At 34.1% G+C, this 17,073-nt stretch overlaps 1 protein-coding gene and 1 non-coding gene across 2 annotated transcripts in view; both read left to right on the plus strand.

Annotated features, from left to right (window-relative positions):
* Positions 1-17,073, plus strand: part of CARNMT1 (carnosine N-methyltransferase 1) — a 50,721-nt gene that overhangs the window by 23,208 nt on the left and 10,440 nt on the right. Inside the window, exons 4-5 of the mRNA XM_037797589.1 lie at positions 15,056-15,196; positions 16,164-16,342. Of these exons, the coding sequence (XP_037653517.1) occupies positions 15,056-15,196; positions 16,164-16,342 (320 nt within the window). The remainder of the gene's footprint in view (positions 1-15,055; positions 15,197-16,163; positions 16,343-17,073) is intronic.
* On the plus strand, positions 2,156-2,345 carry LOC119505817. The gene has a single exon (XR_005210854.1). It is a non-coding gene; the product is annotated as a U2 spliceosomal RNA (small nuclear RNA).

Below are 17,073 nucleotides of genomic sequence, written 5' to 3' on the forward strand. Positions count from 1 at the left end.
CCATTTGTTAAAGATACTATTCTTTCTCCATTGAGTGGACTTAGTTCCCTTGTCCAAAATCAGTTGGCCATATCTGTGAAGAAGGTTTATTTCTGAATTCTCAGTTTGATTCCAATGGTCTGTATTTAGTCCTTGTACTAGTACAATCCTGTTTTGATTATTGTAGCTTTGTAGTAAGTTTTAAAATCAGGAAGTGTGAGTCCACGAACTTTGTTCTTTTTCAGGGCCCTTTACCCTTCCGTATAAATTTGATGATTGGATTTTCTGTTTCTGCAGAGAAGGCTGTTGGAATTTTGATTGGAATTACATTGAATCTCTAAATCACTTTGGGCAGAATCGACATCTTGACAGTTTTTACTCTTCCAACCCATGAACATTGAATGTTCTTCCATTTATTTAGATCTTAGATTTCTTTTAGCAATTATTTTTTAGTTTTCCATGTACATCCTTGGTTTAATTTACTAAATTTATTCCTAGATATTTGATTCTTTTAGTTGCTATTGTGAATGCAGTTTTTTCTTGATTTCCTCATCAGATTTTTCATTACTGGTGTATAGAATCACAACTGATTTTTGCATATTCATGTTATACTCCACCACTTTGCCAAATTCATTTAATAGTTCTAGTAGCTTTGTTTTGGTTTTGTCAAGATTTTTTATAATGTCATATTGTCTGCAAATAGGGAAAGTTTTACTTCTTCCTTTCCAATTTGGATGGCTTTTATTTCTTTTTCTTGCTTAATTGCTCTGGCTAGAAATTCCAGTACAATGTTGAATAACAGTGGTGGCCATCCTTGTCTTTTTCCTGATCTTAGAGGGAAAACTTTCAGTCTTTCACCATTGAGTATGATATTAACAGTGGGATTTTCATATATGTCCTTTAGCATGTAGAGGAAGTTTCCTTCTATTCCAAATTTTCTAAGTATTTTTATCAAGAAGGGTTGCTGGATTTTGTCACATGCCTTTTTCTGTGTCAATTGAGATGATTGTGTGAGTTATTTTCTTTCTTTTTATTATGCTGTGTATTACATTATACCTTTGGGTTTTGACTTTGTATCCTTCAACCATGTTGATTTGTTAGGATTTTCTTCATATAAATAGTCATGCCATCTGTTAATACTGTTTATTTTTGTTTGTTTTTTAGATACTGTTTTTTAATTGTTCTTTTTTAATCTTTACCCCTTTTATATCTTTTGGTAGTCTGTGTGTATTGGCTAGGATCTCCAATACATTACTGAATAGAAGTGGTGAGAGCTAACATACTTGCTTGCCCCTTTCTCATTGTTAAAGGTTCAACGTCGTGTGTTCCACCATTAAGGATGATATTAACTGTTTTTTTATTTTGTTTTTTTTTTTTTTTTAATATAGAGTCTCTTCTATTTGAGGAAATCCCCTTCTATTTGTAGTTTGCCAGAAGATTTTATATGGAATGGGAATTATTGCCTGTCCTTCATCTATTGAGATGATCTTATGGTTTTTCTACTTTATTTGGTTAAGATGGTGTGTTACATAGATTAATTTTTGAATGTTACATCAATCTTGTGTCCCTGGGATAAACCCCATGATATATTATTTTTTATATATTGCTGGATTTACTTGCTAATATTTTGTTAAGAATTTTTGCATCTTTTTCATGAGAGATACTGGTATATAATTTCCTTGCAATGTCTTTGTAAGCTTTTGATGTTATGGTTATGCCAGCCTAACGAAAGGTGTTTGCTATATTCTTAATTCTTCTGATATCTGAATGGTTGTGTATGATTGGTATTTTTTTTCATTCCTTAAATGTTTGATAGAATTCACAAGTAGAATGCACTGTGCCTGGAACTTTGTGAAGAGTTTTTTGGTTTTGGTTTTCGTTTTTAATTTTAAATAACATTTTCAATTTCTTTGATAGACACAGGTCTATTTAGGTTTTCTACTTGGTGTTGTTTCACTTTTGGTAAGTTGTGTTCTGGAAATTGTGTGTTTCATCTAAGTTGACTTTATTGACAATGTTGTTTATATTGTTTCTTTATTATTCTTTTGATGTCTATAGGATCTATATTGATTTTCCTCCCTTCATTCCTGATATTGATAATTTAAGTGTTTCTTTTTCTTAGATCAGTCTTCATAGCAGCGTATTGATTTTGTTAATCTTCAAAAAGTCACCTTTTATAGCTTCTTGGCCTTTTGGCTAAGATCAAGTGTAGTATCTGTCTTGTCATTTTAATATCTGATACGTCCTCTACCTAAGGACAATACATTAAGTGGATTTTTGGAGCTAGGAGTTGGAATAGGAGCTTGCTCCGTCCATTCCACGCATCAACCTGGTATTGCGGTACTTCCAGGAACGGTGCACCCCCTCCCTCAAAAAAAAAAAAAAAAAAAGACACCTTTTGAATTTCTAATTTTCTTTGTTTTTTATTTTATTGATTTCTGCTCTTATATTTTTATTTAATTCCTTTTACTTTGTGTTTAATTTGCTCTTTTCTAGCTTTTAAAAGTGGTCATTGACTTGAATTTTTTGTACTATATGCATCAATGCCTGTTAATTTCATTCATTTGGTTAGAAATATTTTCTCATTTCTCTAGTGGTTCCTTGAGCCGTGGGTTATTTATGAAGGTGTTGCTAATTTCCAAATATTTGGGGCCTTTCTAGGTATGTCATTATTGTTGATGTCTAACTTAACTTTTTTGTTTAGAAAACATACTATGTAACATACTAGTCTTTTGAAATGTATTAAGATTTGTTTTATGCTCCATCATGTGGTCTATATTGGAGAATGTTCCAGAATCCGAATTTTGTAGTTCAGTAAAGTACTTTTTAAATTTCATTTAGGTCAAGGAGGTTGAATAGTGTGGATTATAAATGCATCTTTACTGATTGTTTTGTCCAGTTATCTTTTCAGTTATTGAGGATGGTTATTAAAATCTCCAGCTGTGATTCTGGGTTTATTTTGTTTTTCCTTTAGTTTTGTTAGCTTTAGCTTCATGCTTTTAGGCACATATTACATGCAGCTCACACATACATATGTATGCATTTATGTTGTATTGATCATTATGAATTGTCTCTCTTTATCTTTGATAATACTCATTGTCTTAAAGGCTATTTTGCCTGGTGATAATGTAGCCATGTCAGCTTTGTTATGTTTAGTGTTTGCATGGTAAATCCTTTTTCAATCTTTGACTTCCAACCTGGTTTTGGCATTGTATTTCAAATGTAGCTATAGTTGAAGTGTAGCCTATAGTTGGGTGTTGAATTTTTTTATACATTTTGATGTTCTTTGCCTTTTAATTAGAATGTTTAGGCCATTTATGTTTTATGTAATTAATGCTGTGGTTGGAGTTGTTTTCTGTTTGTTTTATCTGGTTTTCTTTTTTCTCTGTCTCTTCTTTCCTATCTTCTTTTACTTAGGTTTATTTTTAAATTCCTGTCTGAAAATTCTAGCATATTAGCCATTTGCAGGTCTGTTCTGTTGACAGTTCCCTCTCATAACAATAGGTTACATTTTCTTGCTTCTTTGCATATCTTGTAATTTTTTGATTGAATGGCAGACAATTTAAAGGGAACAGTAAGAGCTGGTATTATTAACACCCAGAATGGCATTTCCCTTCTTCTGTCAGACTGCTAGTGTGGGGGACTGAGTGAAACACTTAAAAACTTTAGCTGTCATTTTGGTGGTTTGAAGCTCTTTGTAGCACAGAAAAACATGTTCTTAAATCTAACCTGTTCCTGTGGGTATGAACTCATTGTAAGTAGGACCTTGTGATGAGTTATTTTAGTTAAGGTGTGTATGGCCTAGTCCAGTCAGGATGGGTCTTAATTCTATTACTGGAGTCCTTTATAAATGGAATGAATTTAGACATGAGAGAGAGAAAACCACAAATGGAGCAGCCAGAAGCTAACAACAAGAGAGCCCAGAAGAGAAGGGAGAGACCAGGAGTTGCCGTCATGTGCCTTGCCATGTGACAAGCTAAGGACCAGTTGTTGCTGGCTGCCAGCCCCAGAAAGCCACAGTCTTTGGGAAGAAAACATTGCCTTGATGATACCTTGTTTTGTACTTTTTTCCAAATTCAATCTGTGAGTAAAGTAATTCCCATTGTTCAAGCTGAATATTGCATTGGTATTTGCTTGAGCAGCCTAGGAAACTAAAACAGATTTTGGTGCTAGGAAAGTGGGGTGGAAACAGCTTTGAAATTGGGCGATGGGTATTTGAGGCTGGAAGAATTGTGAGGTGCTTCATAGAGTGCTTTGAAGAGACTTGGTAGAAATATGGACACTAAAGGTACTTCTGATGAAGCCTTAGAAGGAAATTATGTGTTATTGGAAACTGGAGGGAAGGCAATCTGTGTTTTAAAGTGGCAGAGAAGTTGGTGAAATTTGAGTTTTGATTTAGATGGGATGGCAGAACTTGAGGGTGATGAACTTGGATATTTAAATGTGGATATTGCAGCCTGGTTTCTCCTTGCAGCTTGTAATAAAATGCAAGAAGAAATGCTTAAGCTGAGAATTGAACTCCTGGGCACAGAGAAACCAGAAAATTTTGGTTTGGAAAATTTTGAGTTTGCAGAAAACAAATCTCCAGAGAATAGTGTTCCAAGTGATGGTTTAACTGAACATGGATCCAGTCAGTAATTTCCATGCAAATCAGGATTGGAGGTACAGTTATCCAAGAAGGATCTTTGGAAAGTGCTACTGTCTGATGGTTTGGATCTCTGTGAACTACATGCAAGGCTGACAAGTTTTTTGCATAATTTGTATGAATGGAACCACTGCCAGCCTGGACTAAAAGGGACAGAGAAGGGACAATGAAGGAAAAAATCACTTTAAGGGCAGAACCATGGAAGCTGAAGTCTGGACCAAAGACGACATCTCAGGCCAAATGAGCCAGCCCACCCATGTGTGTGGAACGGGTGAGTCTGTCCTAGCGCGTAGAAAGGGCAGGCCTTCCGCCCCGTTGTTCAGGAAGAGTGCTGCCACCCCAGTGCTCAGACAGTGTGAAGCCTATGCCCCAGGGATTGTGGAGAGCCTGGCTGCCATCCCGATGCTTGGAGAGTGGGGGGCCTTCACCCAGTGTTCAGGCGTCTTCATCAGGCTCAGAGGACAAAATATTGTTTGTAGATGACTCTCAGACCTTAAAATCTAATTGAGTTTGCCCTGCTGAATTTTGGGATTATTTGGGTTCTTTGCACCGTTTTCCTTCCAGTTTCTCCCTGTGACAATGGGAATGTTTACCTATGCTTGCCCCTCCATTGTATATTGGAAGCAAATAACTTGTTTTCTAGGTTCCACAGGTCCACAGATGAAGGGGAATTAAGCCCCAGGATAGACCACATCTATAACCAATTTTGATGAGAGTTTTTGCTAAGCATTGTTTCTGAAAGGACTTAAGGCTTTTGGGATTTTGTGATGGAATGAATGTAATTTGCCTATAGAAAGAACATGTCTTTTGGTTGTTCAGAGGGTGGAGTGTGGTGGTTAGAAGCTGTATGTACCCCAGAAAAACATGTTCTTAAATCTAATCTGTTCCTGTGAGTATGAATCCATTGTAAATAGGACCTTTTGATAGATTATCTAGTTAAAGTTTGTGTGGCGAGCCCAATCAGGATGGGTCTTAATCCTATTACTGGAGTCCTTTATAAATGGAATGAATTTAGACATATGAGAGAGAGAAAGCCACAGACAGAGCAGCCAGAAGCTAACATCCAGAGAATCTGGAAGAGAAGGGAGAGACCAGGAGACACCACCATGTGCCATGCTATATGACAAAATAAGGACCAAGAATCGTCATCCGCCTCAGAATGCCACAGCCTTCGGGAAGAAAGCATCCACTTAATGATGCCTTGATTTGGACTTTTTTCTAACCTCAAACATGAACAAATAAATTCCCATTGTTTAAGCTGAAATTGCATTGGTATTTGCTTGAGCAGCCTAGGAAACTAAAACAGTCAACTATTTGAGTTGACTGAATTAGTCAACTATTATAAGTTAACTTGTATATATCAGCTGCTTCAAATAACCACTTAAGAAAGAAAAACTTGTCCATAAACCTTACCTCTAGAAATATGGCAATGTAGCAGTATTATTGTGTTCCGTGAAACAAAACAGTTTCAGTTTTCCTTCAATAAAGTGACAGAAAGATCTTTGTAATATTAAACTTGCGCTGTCAAGGTGTGTTGGTTTGGATGTATTATGTCGTGCAAAATGCCATGTTCTTTGATGTAGTCTTGTGGGCACAGACATATTAGTGTTGCTTAGGTTGGAATCTTTGGATTGGGTTGTTTCAGTGGAGATGTGACCCACCCAACTGTGGGTAATACCTTTGATTGGATTATTTCCATGGAGGTGTGGCCCCACCCATTCATCTTGGGTCTTGATTGGTTACTGGAGTACTTTAAAAAGAGCTCCACAGGCCCAGAGGCAGCTGCAGCTGAGAGACACGTTTTGAAGACTGCCTTTGAAAGCTGACACTGACAATTTGGAGATTGCCGCTTTGAAATGCAACCTGGGAGCAAGCAGACGCCAGCCACATGCCTTGTCAGCTAACAGAGGTTTTTCGGACGCCATTAGCCTTCCTTCGGTGAAAGTATACTTGTGTTGATGCATTAATTTGGACAGTTTCATGGCCTTCAGACTATAAATTTGTAACCAGATAAACCCCCTTTCTTAAAAGCCAATCCATTGCTGGTATTTTGGATAATGACAGCATTAGCAAACCGGAACACAAGGCATGAAAATACAGTTACTTCAGCAGTAATGCACTACTTTTTTCACAGGAAGAATGGCTGTATATTGGTATTATCACCTGCAAAGGATAGGATTAATGCTTTTGTTGTTATTTAGTCAGCCTTGAACATGTGATGGCTGCTAATCCATCTGTTTTCAACAGTTATACAGTATATCTATATGCTGTATAGCTTGCCTTTAGCTGAATAAGAATCATGAAAATCACCCACTGTATTTCTGTTTTGTCCATTAATTTTTGATAGTATTCTGTGCTGTAATTACTTTCTGAACCCTCAGTAACATGGATAATAAATTATGATTCCTATATCATTTAAAGCTTTCATTACATTTATTCCATTGTTGATGACAGCTATGACAATTTACTGACTTTTTATTCCATTATTATTTCCTCAATCAGATTTGTAGTGTTAGTGGTGTGAAAGCCAGAACTAGCTCAATGAGCAAGTAAAGTTAGATGCGTAGTTGAGTTTATCCTTATTCCAACCATGTTGTCAGACCAAAAAAAAAGGCCTCTGCTTGTTTCAGCATGTTCAGTTATCTGATGTACAAGATTCAGAAGTAATATAGTTAATAATTCACTACCTTTTTTTTTTCTTGTGCCTTGCAGATATGATTTAGAAAGATTTTTAGTGACATGTTTTCTAAAAAGAAGTTTATTCATAGGTTCATAGCTAGGTAAATTTCAACTACTTCTTTACTGAAAATACTTGAGAATTTATAGTTCTTGTTTTGCCAAGCTGTTTGTTTACATTTTAGTATCCATAGATTTGTTCATGCATTTTGTGTTTAAGTTTTATTTGAACACAGTATGTTTGGTGTTCCCAATATTTTATATAACTGCTTTTTCTTCATGCTCTTTCTATTCTTTATAATGTCTGGATGAAGATGATTTGCCATAAATGAGATCGTGTCATCTTGGCCTTTTTACTCATGAGATATTAAAGTGGCAACAATTGACATTCTGCCTTTAATTTTTCTTTATAGGATATGAATAATTCCTCAATAAGAATTGTTTTTAAAAAACTCATAGGTTAAATCAGAATAAATAATGAAAAATTGCACAGTTCATAAAGGTTATTTTTGTTTACTTTTGTAAATGCTAGTACAGATTATTTTGTTAATTTTTATAAATGGTAGTATACCAAATGCTCTACAAATATTAGAATTAAGATGTAACCCAATCTCTTACATTTTCTTAATTTTTTCATAGTTTTTATAAATGTTTTAAAGTTTATAATTTTTTATTTATAAATTTATAAACATATAAGGATAGTATGTTCTTAAAATTTCTAGCTGGTGGTCTCTCTCAGTGTATACATTAACTATCTATCTAGTTCCCTGCTTATTAATGTATATGAAAGTTTTTGAGAGTTGCTTTTTCCTCAGTCTTAGCTACATTTAGATTGCCTTCTCTTTTTTGGAAAACAGTGATAAAATATTACTAATAAATCCAGTGACATGTACTTTTAGCATTGCTGACATGGTTATGCTGAAGAGATAAGATGGGAACCTACATAATTCTATGAGCATCGGGTACAAATAAAATCATATTTAAGATGTAGAAGTTATGTTGACATAAGCATTTGGCAGTTGTCTTCCAAATTCACCTGATCTTTGGTACATTATTACTGTGAAGAATTTTACCTCAAGCTACTTTTCAAAAACATAGATATTTTGAATTTTGAGGGCTAACAGGACTTTTGTGTTTATTGGAGCTATTACAGTAGCGTAATTATTCGTTGCTGTGTAGAGCAATGAAGTAGTTGAGGCACAGTGTGGTATGTAGTGGTTAAGAGCTTAGACTCTGGAGTTAGGTGACTGGGTTTGAACCCCAGCTCTACCGCCTGGAAGCTCTGTGACCTTTGGTGAGTAACTTAACTTGTATATGCCTCCGTTTTCTCATTTGTAAAATGTGGATGATTCTAGTATTTCTTATGGAGTTGTTGTAAGAATTAAATGAGTTAACATATGACGGGTACCTAGTGACTAGCACATGGTACTATTAAACTGTTATATAACTACTGTTAATATAGTTACTATTGACAAGTAGAATTCAGACTATTGAGAAAAGGATGTATTAACTTTTAATTATTCTAATAGTTTATTTTAAAAATCAAAGATTATTAAAGAAAATTCTTTTTGAATAGGTAAAACATTTCACAGGGTTCAAAATTTAAAAGATTTCAAAGACATGTCTTTTTCCTGTATCTGTTCCCCAGCCTCTCCCTGTTCCCTTCACTGAAAGCAATCAGTGCTATTTCTCTTATTTATCTTTCCAGGGATATTTTATGCATGTACAAATAAATTTTGTGTATGTGTATTTTTTATACAAAAGATAACATAGTCTACACTTCTGTACTTTTTTTTTTTAATATAACGTATCTTGTAGATCATATTACATCAAGACATAAAGAGCTTCCTCATTCCTAATTGTTACAACTGCAGAACTCTAGTAGACTCAAAATTGACAGGAAAGTTTCAGGGGGTGTTTCTTGAAATTTATATACTTGGATCAACTTAAGAACTCCTGGCTCTGCCTATTCAGTGGATACTTGCTGTGTTTATGAAATACTGTTCTTTGGATAGTTTTACTATTCAAATAATTATCCTGCTGAGAATAATTGTGCTTAAGATATTATAGTTGACTTTTCAGTCTTCTTTGGGGAATACCTTGCTCAGATACAATTGTCCAGTTAAGTTTTTTTTCATTCAGTTTTAGTATCCCATTAATTTTAAACCACAGGTTTAAAAGTGGGCAGGGTATATATGAACTTTGATTGAAGTGCCCGAAAGTATCAGTCACACACTTTTGCCATTCTTGGACCCCGTGAAAAATGAAAGATCAGTTGTTTTGCTTGTTTAACTTATTGGTTTCCTTACAGAAGCTAAGATGGGCTACTTTTGGGGAAAGGGGACAGTTAGTCCTTCAGAATCCAGGTTGGTTCTAGATAAATCCTGGTTCTCAGATAAATTTCTAGGACTTTGTGCAACAGTAATCACATGGGCATTTCATATCTTTTTATTGAGACTGAATTTGACTCGGATTTACTGCAGCTAACTTTTTGACAGTCTGTGTTCTTTTTTTTCTGAAATTCCAGTAAGAGCCTTTTCTACGGAACTGTCTCTAAAACATAGTACACTTACTGAAATGAACATAGAGTTAACTATACATATGATCATTAAAATATTTTTTCCATCTTATCAGTTTGTTCAGTTTGTTTCTGTTTGGAAGACTGGTATGCCTGAGCTTACAAGCACCAGCAGCTTTGAAGCCACAGATTAACTGACTTCTGTACTGGGGTCTGTGTGTTAATGAAGGAAATGCTATTTTAATTGTGCTTGATGCCAAACTCTTCAGTAAAGAGTAGCCTTTGGTTTGTTTTGGTTTTAAGCAGATTTTGGACTCTGCTTTGGTGAGCAGTTGCTCACTGAAATTAGCAAAATTATTTTTAAAAATTTAAAGTATGAGTTCAGGGTTCACACCTGAAGAGAAGTTTAATTTAACTCTTGCCAGTTGATGCTCTGAACAGTATGTATTCAGTAGTTTTTTTTTTTTCCAAGTTACCATTTAATAATCATTTCCCAATTTAAGAATGCATTGTCATGAAGCCTAAAATTACTAAGATAGAATCTTAAGGTTTAGTCCTCTGAAAGGAGAGACCACCACCATCATGTTCTCTTATGCATCCTGACAGTGGCTGCACTATATTTTGTAGGTCTTAAGTTTATGAATTCATTCTAGTTCAGAAGAGTTTTAAAGTGATACTTTGTTGGGGGGGGGGGGGATCCATTATATCTTTGCATTTTGATAAATGTCTTACATTTAGGATATTGATATACTGTTGACTAGTTGAATATATATTTTCTTCTACATAGTTAGACTTTAAGAAAAGATATGCTAAACTTTGAAGAAACATTTTTCCCAGTTAGATTAAAATAAAGCATATAAATTGTAATAAGGCATTCTTTTTGCTAATAGAAACCATTTTAAAAGAGAAAACAGAGGAAATGTACACTGCCAAATAATGCACTATTAGTTTAGTGACTGAAAATAGATTTTTCTTTCATCCTGAAAGCCCTCCTAGATCAAAGAGCAGGTATATATTTCAAGATTTCATGTGCCTACAAATCTAGAGTAATAATCCAGTGGAAAAACAATTCAAGACTAAAAATGTAATGGAAAAGTAGTGTAAATAGTTCACAGATAAATACAAGTGACTTTTAGATGCTCAATCTTAGAATAATATAAATGCAAATGTAAAAACTACATTAAGATGCCATTTTGTACTTGTAATGCAGAGATTTTTAAAAATTAGATCTAACGATTAGTGGGGGTATGAAGAAACTCACACATTGCTGATGGAAGAATAAATTAGTAAAATCTTACAGGGACAATTTGGCAATATTTGTCAAAATTCAAATACATATCTTTTTGACCACAATTCGACTGCTGGGAAGCTATTCTACAGATAAACTGCATGTGGAAAATTAAAGGTTTTAATTGTAACATAGTTTGTAATAGCAGAAGATTAGAAACAATATAAATGTTCTTAATTGGGGGATTTTGATAAATTATGGTACAATTATGCAATGGAATACAATTCAGTCATAAAATAGAATAAGAAAGCTCTACATACTGATAGGGAAAGAGCTTCAAAATGCATCAGATCGGGGACTAGCAAACTTTTTCATAGAAGGCCAGATAGTAAGTATTTTAGGCTTTGTAGGCAATGTGGTCCTGTCATGACTACTCAGCTTTGTTGTCATGGGAAAGCAGCTGTAGATAATATATAAATGAATGGGCATGGCTGCGTTCCAGTAACACTTTGTTTACAAAAAGAGGTGTTTGACCTGTGGACTATAGTTGCCAACCCCTGTATTAGATGAAAGAAGCAAAGTGAAGAACGAGATGTATAAACTAGAGCAGAAGTATGAAGTACTGAAACCATAGAGAAGTGAGGTCAAGCTTTGCTTAAGATATTTGGGAAAGACTTCATAGATGTACTGATATTTAGCTGGGTTTCTGTGGTTGTGTAGGTGAGCTAAAGATTAAGGTGAAAAAGTCTTTTCTAGGATTGGTGAGAAGTTGTCTGGGTAAAATATGGAATTTTTTATCGGGAGTGGATGAAGAGGTAAGTTTGGGACCACATTTTTGAAGGGGCTAGACACTGTAATCCTCATTTCTAATCCATTGTTTTCCTCTTGGAATAAAAAATTTTTTTATTGCCACATTTGCTTCAGATGTTTTTGTCTTTTGTATTGTTTTTTTCAATAGAGCATTACAGGTAAAGTTGAAACTGTTCCGCAAAACCCAAAGATCCGTTCCTCTCCTTTCCTCTTTCCAGAGATAACCACTATTATGAATTTGTTGTTTTGTTACTCTTATCTTGTATTCCCACATTAACTATATATTTATATACCCCTAAACAACACATATTGTGTTGTATGTTTTTAAAGTTTAAAAGTTTAGATAGTGGTTTGCAGCCTTGATTGCATTCCATGACTTGTTTATAGTCTTGTAATAGCAGTTTTATACAAGATAATGTTAATTATTTTAAATACTCACTTTAGAAAAGGAGTCTAAATCCTATGGATAAGAGTTCTAAATCTTACTGATTTAATCTTAAAATTATGTTGTCTTTAAGAAGTATGTACCTAAGATAATATATGTATACTTTAAGAAGTATTTAATAAAGCCTGTTTGTTTAATATTTATTGAGATGTAATTCACATACAGTGTAATTCTTCTGTTATTGTGCACAATTCAGTGGTTTTAATGTATTCACAGCATTATGCAACATTTCACCAGAGTCAATTTTTTACATTTTCATCATCCCAAGAAGAAACCCCATACCCTTTAGCAGTCACTCCCCCATCTTCTCCCTTCTATCCCTCCAAGCCCCAGGCAACCATAATCTATTTTTTGTCTCTAGATTTACCTGTTCTGGACATTTCATATATATAGAATTATATAATGTGACCTGTTGTGTCTGGCTCCTTTGACTTAGCATAATTTATCTGTTGTAGCATGTATCAGAACTTCATTCCTTTTTGTAGCTGAATAAATACCCTCTTGTATGGATATATATCACATTTTGTTTATCCATTCACCATGGATGAACATTTGGGTTGTTTCCACTTTGGGGCTATTATGAATAATATTACTATGAACATTATATACAAGTTTTTGGGTGGATGATTATTTTCTTTCCTCCTCTGTGTATACCTGGTAGTGTAATTTCTGGGTCATATGGTAAATATGGTTAAGCCTCTTTACTTGTAAGCCTCTCTACTTATTGCTTTAAACTGAAATATATTTCTAATAACTGAATAAAGTAAAAAAAGCTTTCCTGATTCTTTTCTGTAACCCAGAAGGTTAAGACTGCTTTTGATTTTTTTTCCCCTTAGTATTTGATGTTTTGGTGCTTTGTTTCATTGTAATGATTATATACCTATAGAAATGGGTTTTTATCAAATATCAGAAACTATAGGAGCAAATTACCTTCCTTTGTACGAGCATTGCAAAGTGGTGTTTTGAAATCAAGGGCTTCTAGAGTCATAATTTCTCTGCCACAAGGTGGGGGTAGAGAGTTCTGTCGATTTGATTTAGTTAGGGAGAACTTGATAATAGCAGCCATAAAGTTAACTTTCTGCAGACTCCGAAAGCACCATGTTCCTTTAAGGTTAGTGTGATTTCCGATTTCTGCATGGTAACTTTTTACTCAGGAGTCATCAGCCATTCACAAATTGATTATTAGTGATTTTTTTTTTAAATATTTAAATACTCTTTGTGGATTTACCTACAAATCCTTTTTTTTTTTTTTTTTTTTTCTGTTTTATTCCTTTGATCAGATAATGGTTTGTTTTGTTTTATTTTTTATTCTAAGCCCAGAACAGTTCCGAGGGTGGGGGTGGGGGAGAGATGCATATTTTGATTGGGCAAATGGGAACAGAGAAAAGGAAGTACTTCTGAAGAATGGGGCTTTTGTGGTTCTGGCATAAGGTGGAAAACAAGAGCATGAGTGAGTCCTGGTTGTTTTACCACAGTGGCAAGTCCTTTATATAAGGAGATAGATAGCATTGAGTCCTGGGGCTAAAAAGAGTTTTTCAAATCCTAATATTAAAAATATGTATTCTTATTAAATAACCAATATAGGTAAGCATGAGCAAAGTGAATGTACTAGTTCTCATTAAAAAATTAAAATATGCACAAATATACATAATACACATATAACATTCTATAAAATCTGGAATGGGGAAAAATTTTATTTTATTTTATTCTATTCTATTTTAATTTACTGCAATGAAAGCTTTTCTCTGGTACCTTGGCATCAGTTTGCCCATATCAAATATTAAAGGATGTCTTACTAATTATTATATGTCTATTCACTGGAAATCATTTTTGACAAATTCAGTTTTATACCACTGTGTACATAGAAAATTCAACAGTGAACAAATGAATATACTATGTAAATGTTTTCATACAAACACATAAGATTGAATGGCCCTCAGAAAACAGACTGGGCAAATTCCCATGCTACCGTGTTTGTAGGTTTATTTTTCAAAAGCCCCATAATTCTCTACTTTTATTTTATTTTTTTCAAAGTGGAAAATGCAAATGTTATGATACTGGGTACTAATGAAATGCTCTGTTGCTGTTTAAGCACGTGAAACTTAAAGAGCATGTTGTTCATGTTAATTGAAAATTGATTAATTGAAAATTGGGGAAAGTGGATTTGATTTATGAACCAAATTTAGAGAATACAGGCAATAGTGAAATTCCTTTTCAACTAACAGGTTGCCAGCTAATTATGCACATTTCCTTTTGGTTGCTTATAAGAATACCATTTTAGTTTCTTTAGGGTTGTATTGATTGGCCAGAGTTCCTTAGTTTCCTGTGGGTTGTATTGATTTGCCAGCAGTTTGAAAGTGGAATGGCTGATCTTAGAGCAAAGGAAATGTGTGAAAGCAGTGTAACTCGAGTAAGTGGAGGAAACCAGTTTGGTTGTGAACCTCTCGCTTGGTGTAATACATTTGCCATCATAAATGCTCAATTAGAAGGCAGTTCAAAATTCTTTTCAAACTGGAATGTATAAGCATTTAGAGATAATACCTGACACATTGAAATCTACATATATTTAGTCTATTTAGTTACATAAACTGTTGTATTAAATATTGAATTTTTAAGAGGTCAGAGTCTTAAGTGAGATTATACTTACAGAATATCTAAGTTTTTAGTTGTTAATGTGGATTTTCTCACTCTTCTTTTTTTTTTTTTTTTTTTTTCCTTTGAGGGTTTGGACATAATTTCCTTATTTCATTTCAGGGATCCTTCTAAAGTAAATATTCTGGTACCTGGTGCTGGACTAGGAAGACTGGCCTGGGAAATAGCTATGCTAGGTTATGCTTGTCAAGGAAATGAATGGAGTTTTTTTATGCTCTTTTCTTCCAACTTTGTACTCAACAGGTATTTAATTTACTTTTTGCTGGAAATAGTAATTTCTCAGGATCAGAATGACTTACCTATTTTTCAAACAATTCTGAATTTGAAAATAAGTACATAGTGTTTGATTATGATGCATATCATAAATGTTTCTTATATTAAAATCAAAATACTTACACAAATTTCCACTTTAACCAGTTGTCTAGTTAACAGAATGTTGACACAGCATGGATAAGTGACTTTTTTAGAAAGTGATTGGGCATTCCATAAAATTAAAATGATTTCTGTTCAGAATTATCAGGACTAGTATGGTCTAGGAAGGAGCACCTTCTCATTCTTCCTCAAACTTCTTCACCTTTTAACTGTTTCATTAATGGAAGAAGAGTTCAGTGTTACAATTATAACTTTTTTCCTTAATCAAGTTCTTATAAAATGACCAAATGTGCTCATGTGACTGAGTTAGGAAGAGCTCTCAGAACTTGTGTGGCCTCTTCTGGAAAGTAGTGAGAAAGAGTTGTTATTTTTTTAAAGTCAGGTGTGTAAGAGAAGAAATACATGGCTACCTTGTTTAAGTAATATGTTATCTGGAGTGGCAGTGTGAATTATGGGGTTGGTCAAGAAGGTAAAAATGAGAGGAATGTACAAAATAAGTAGCAAACCATTTTAGTTGAAATCAGTACCATTTTTTGAACAATAGTTGTCTGTTTTTTGCTTGAGTTTGAAGTTTGGGAATACATTTTTTTAAAGTTGGATGAATAATGTATTTATATTTCTGGGTTTAATTTTTTTCTATCTTAATCCACGGTTGGTTGCTCATTTACATGTATACTTAACATTTTCAAATAATTGGGTGAGCGGCAATGGTAACATTTTAAGTAGCAATGAATTATATAAAGTAAATCTTCAGTCAGAGATCATATTTTAGTGTTTAAAGTATATTTTCTTGGTAAAATGTTTAGTAAACACTGACTTTCATATCCATATTTTTCAGATGTTCTGAAATTAATAAATATAAGCTTTATCCCTGGATCCATCAGTTTAGCAATAATCGAAGATCAGCTGATCAGATTCGACCAATCTTTTTCCCTGATGTTGACCCCCACAGCCTTCCTCCTGGTTCTAACTTTTCTATGACGGCTGGAGATTTTCAGGAGATATATTCAGAATGCAGTAAGTTCACAGCAAACATTTTAAAGGTCTTTTCCTTTATTCTAAATTTAATGAGCTAATATTAAGTTAAGCCAGAGTTTTGTTCATTCATTTTGGTGGCAGAATATAAGATATACTTAAATGATAACTTAAATGATAGAAATTTAGAGAATTATATATATAAGGAAGTCAAGAAATTTCGAATCTGTTGGATCTATTAATATAACCGTATAAACAAAGTTCAAATGAGTAAAGGATGTAATAAACTTGAAAGCAGTAACCTCTTTGAAGAGAGGCTGTGACTTGAAGAATAGGGAAGAGTGGCATTCCAGGCAGGCAGAGGTACAAAGATATGAATGAGTAAAGTAATTGGGGATGGCAGAACAGCCTGGTTGGAAGGAAAAGGGAGGTTTGTTAAGGGATTTAATAGGAGATACGACTAGAAAAATTAGATTGGTTCCAGATTGTGGAGGACAATCTAGCTTTCATGTTTGGACTTAAATCTGGCAAACTGTTGAAGTTTGTGCTGCACCTTAGAGAAATGGAGACAATGATAGGGAAAGAGAAAAAGAGGATGGTCAGTAAAAGGAAGAAGAAAAATAGAATGCTGGAGGTCAACAAGATCATCCAGTAAATATTTGTTGAGTACCTACTAAGTGCTGAATATGTCCAAGGTATTGGATAGAGAGCAGTGAGCAATACAAAGTTCCTATCCACAGGGAAATTATATTCAAGTAGGGAGAAGGAGGCAA

The sequence above is a fragment of the Choloepus didactylus genome, chromosome 10, assembly GCF_015220235.1.
Source record: "Choloepus didactylus isolate mChoDid1 chromosome 10, mChoDid1.pri, whole genome shotgun sequence".
Taxonomy (NCBI): domain Eukaryota; kingdom Metazoa; phylum Chordata; class Mammalia; order Pilosa; family Megalonychidae; genus Choloepus; species Choloepus didactylus.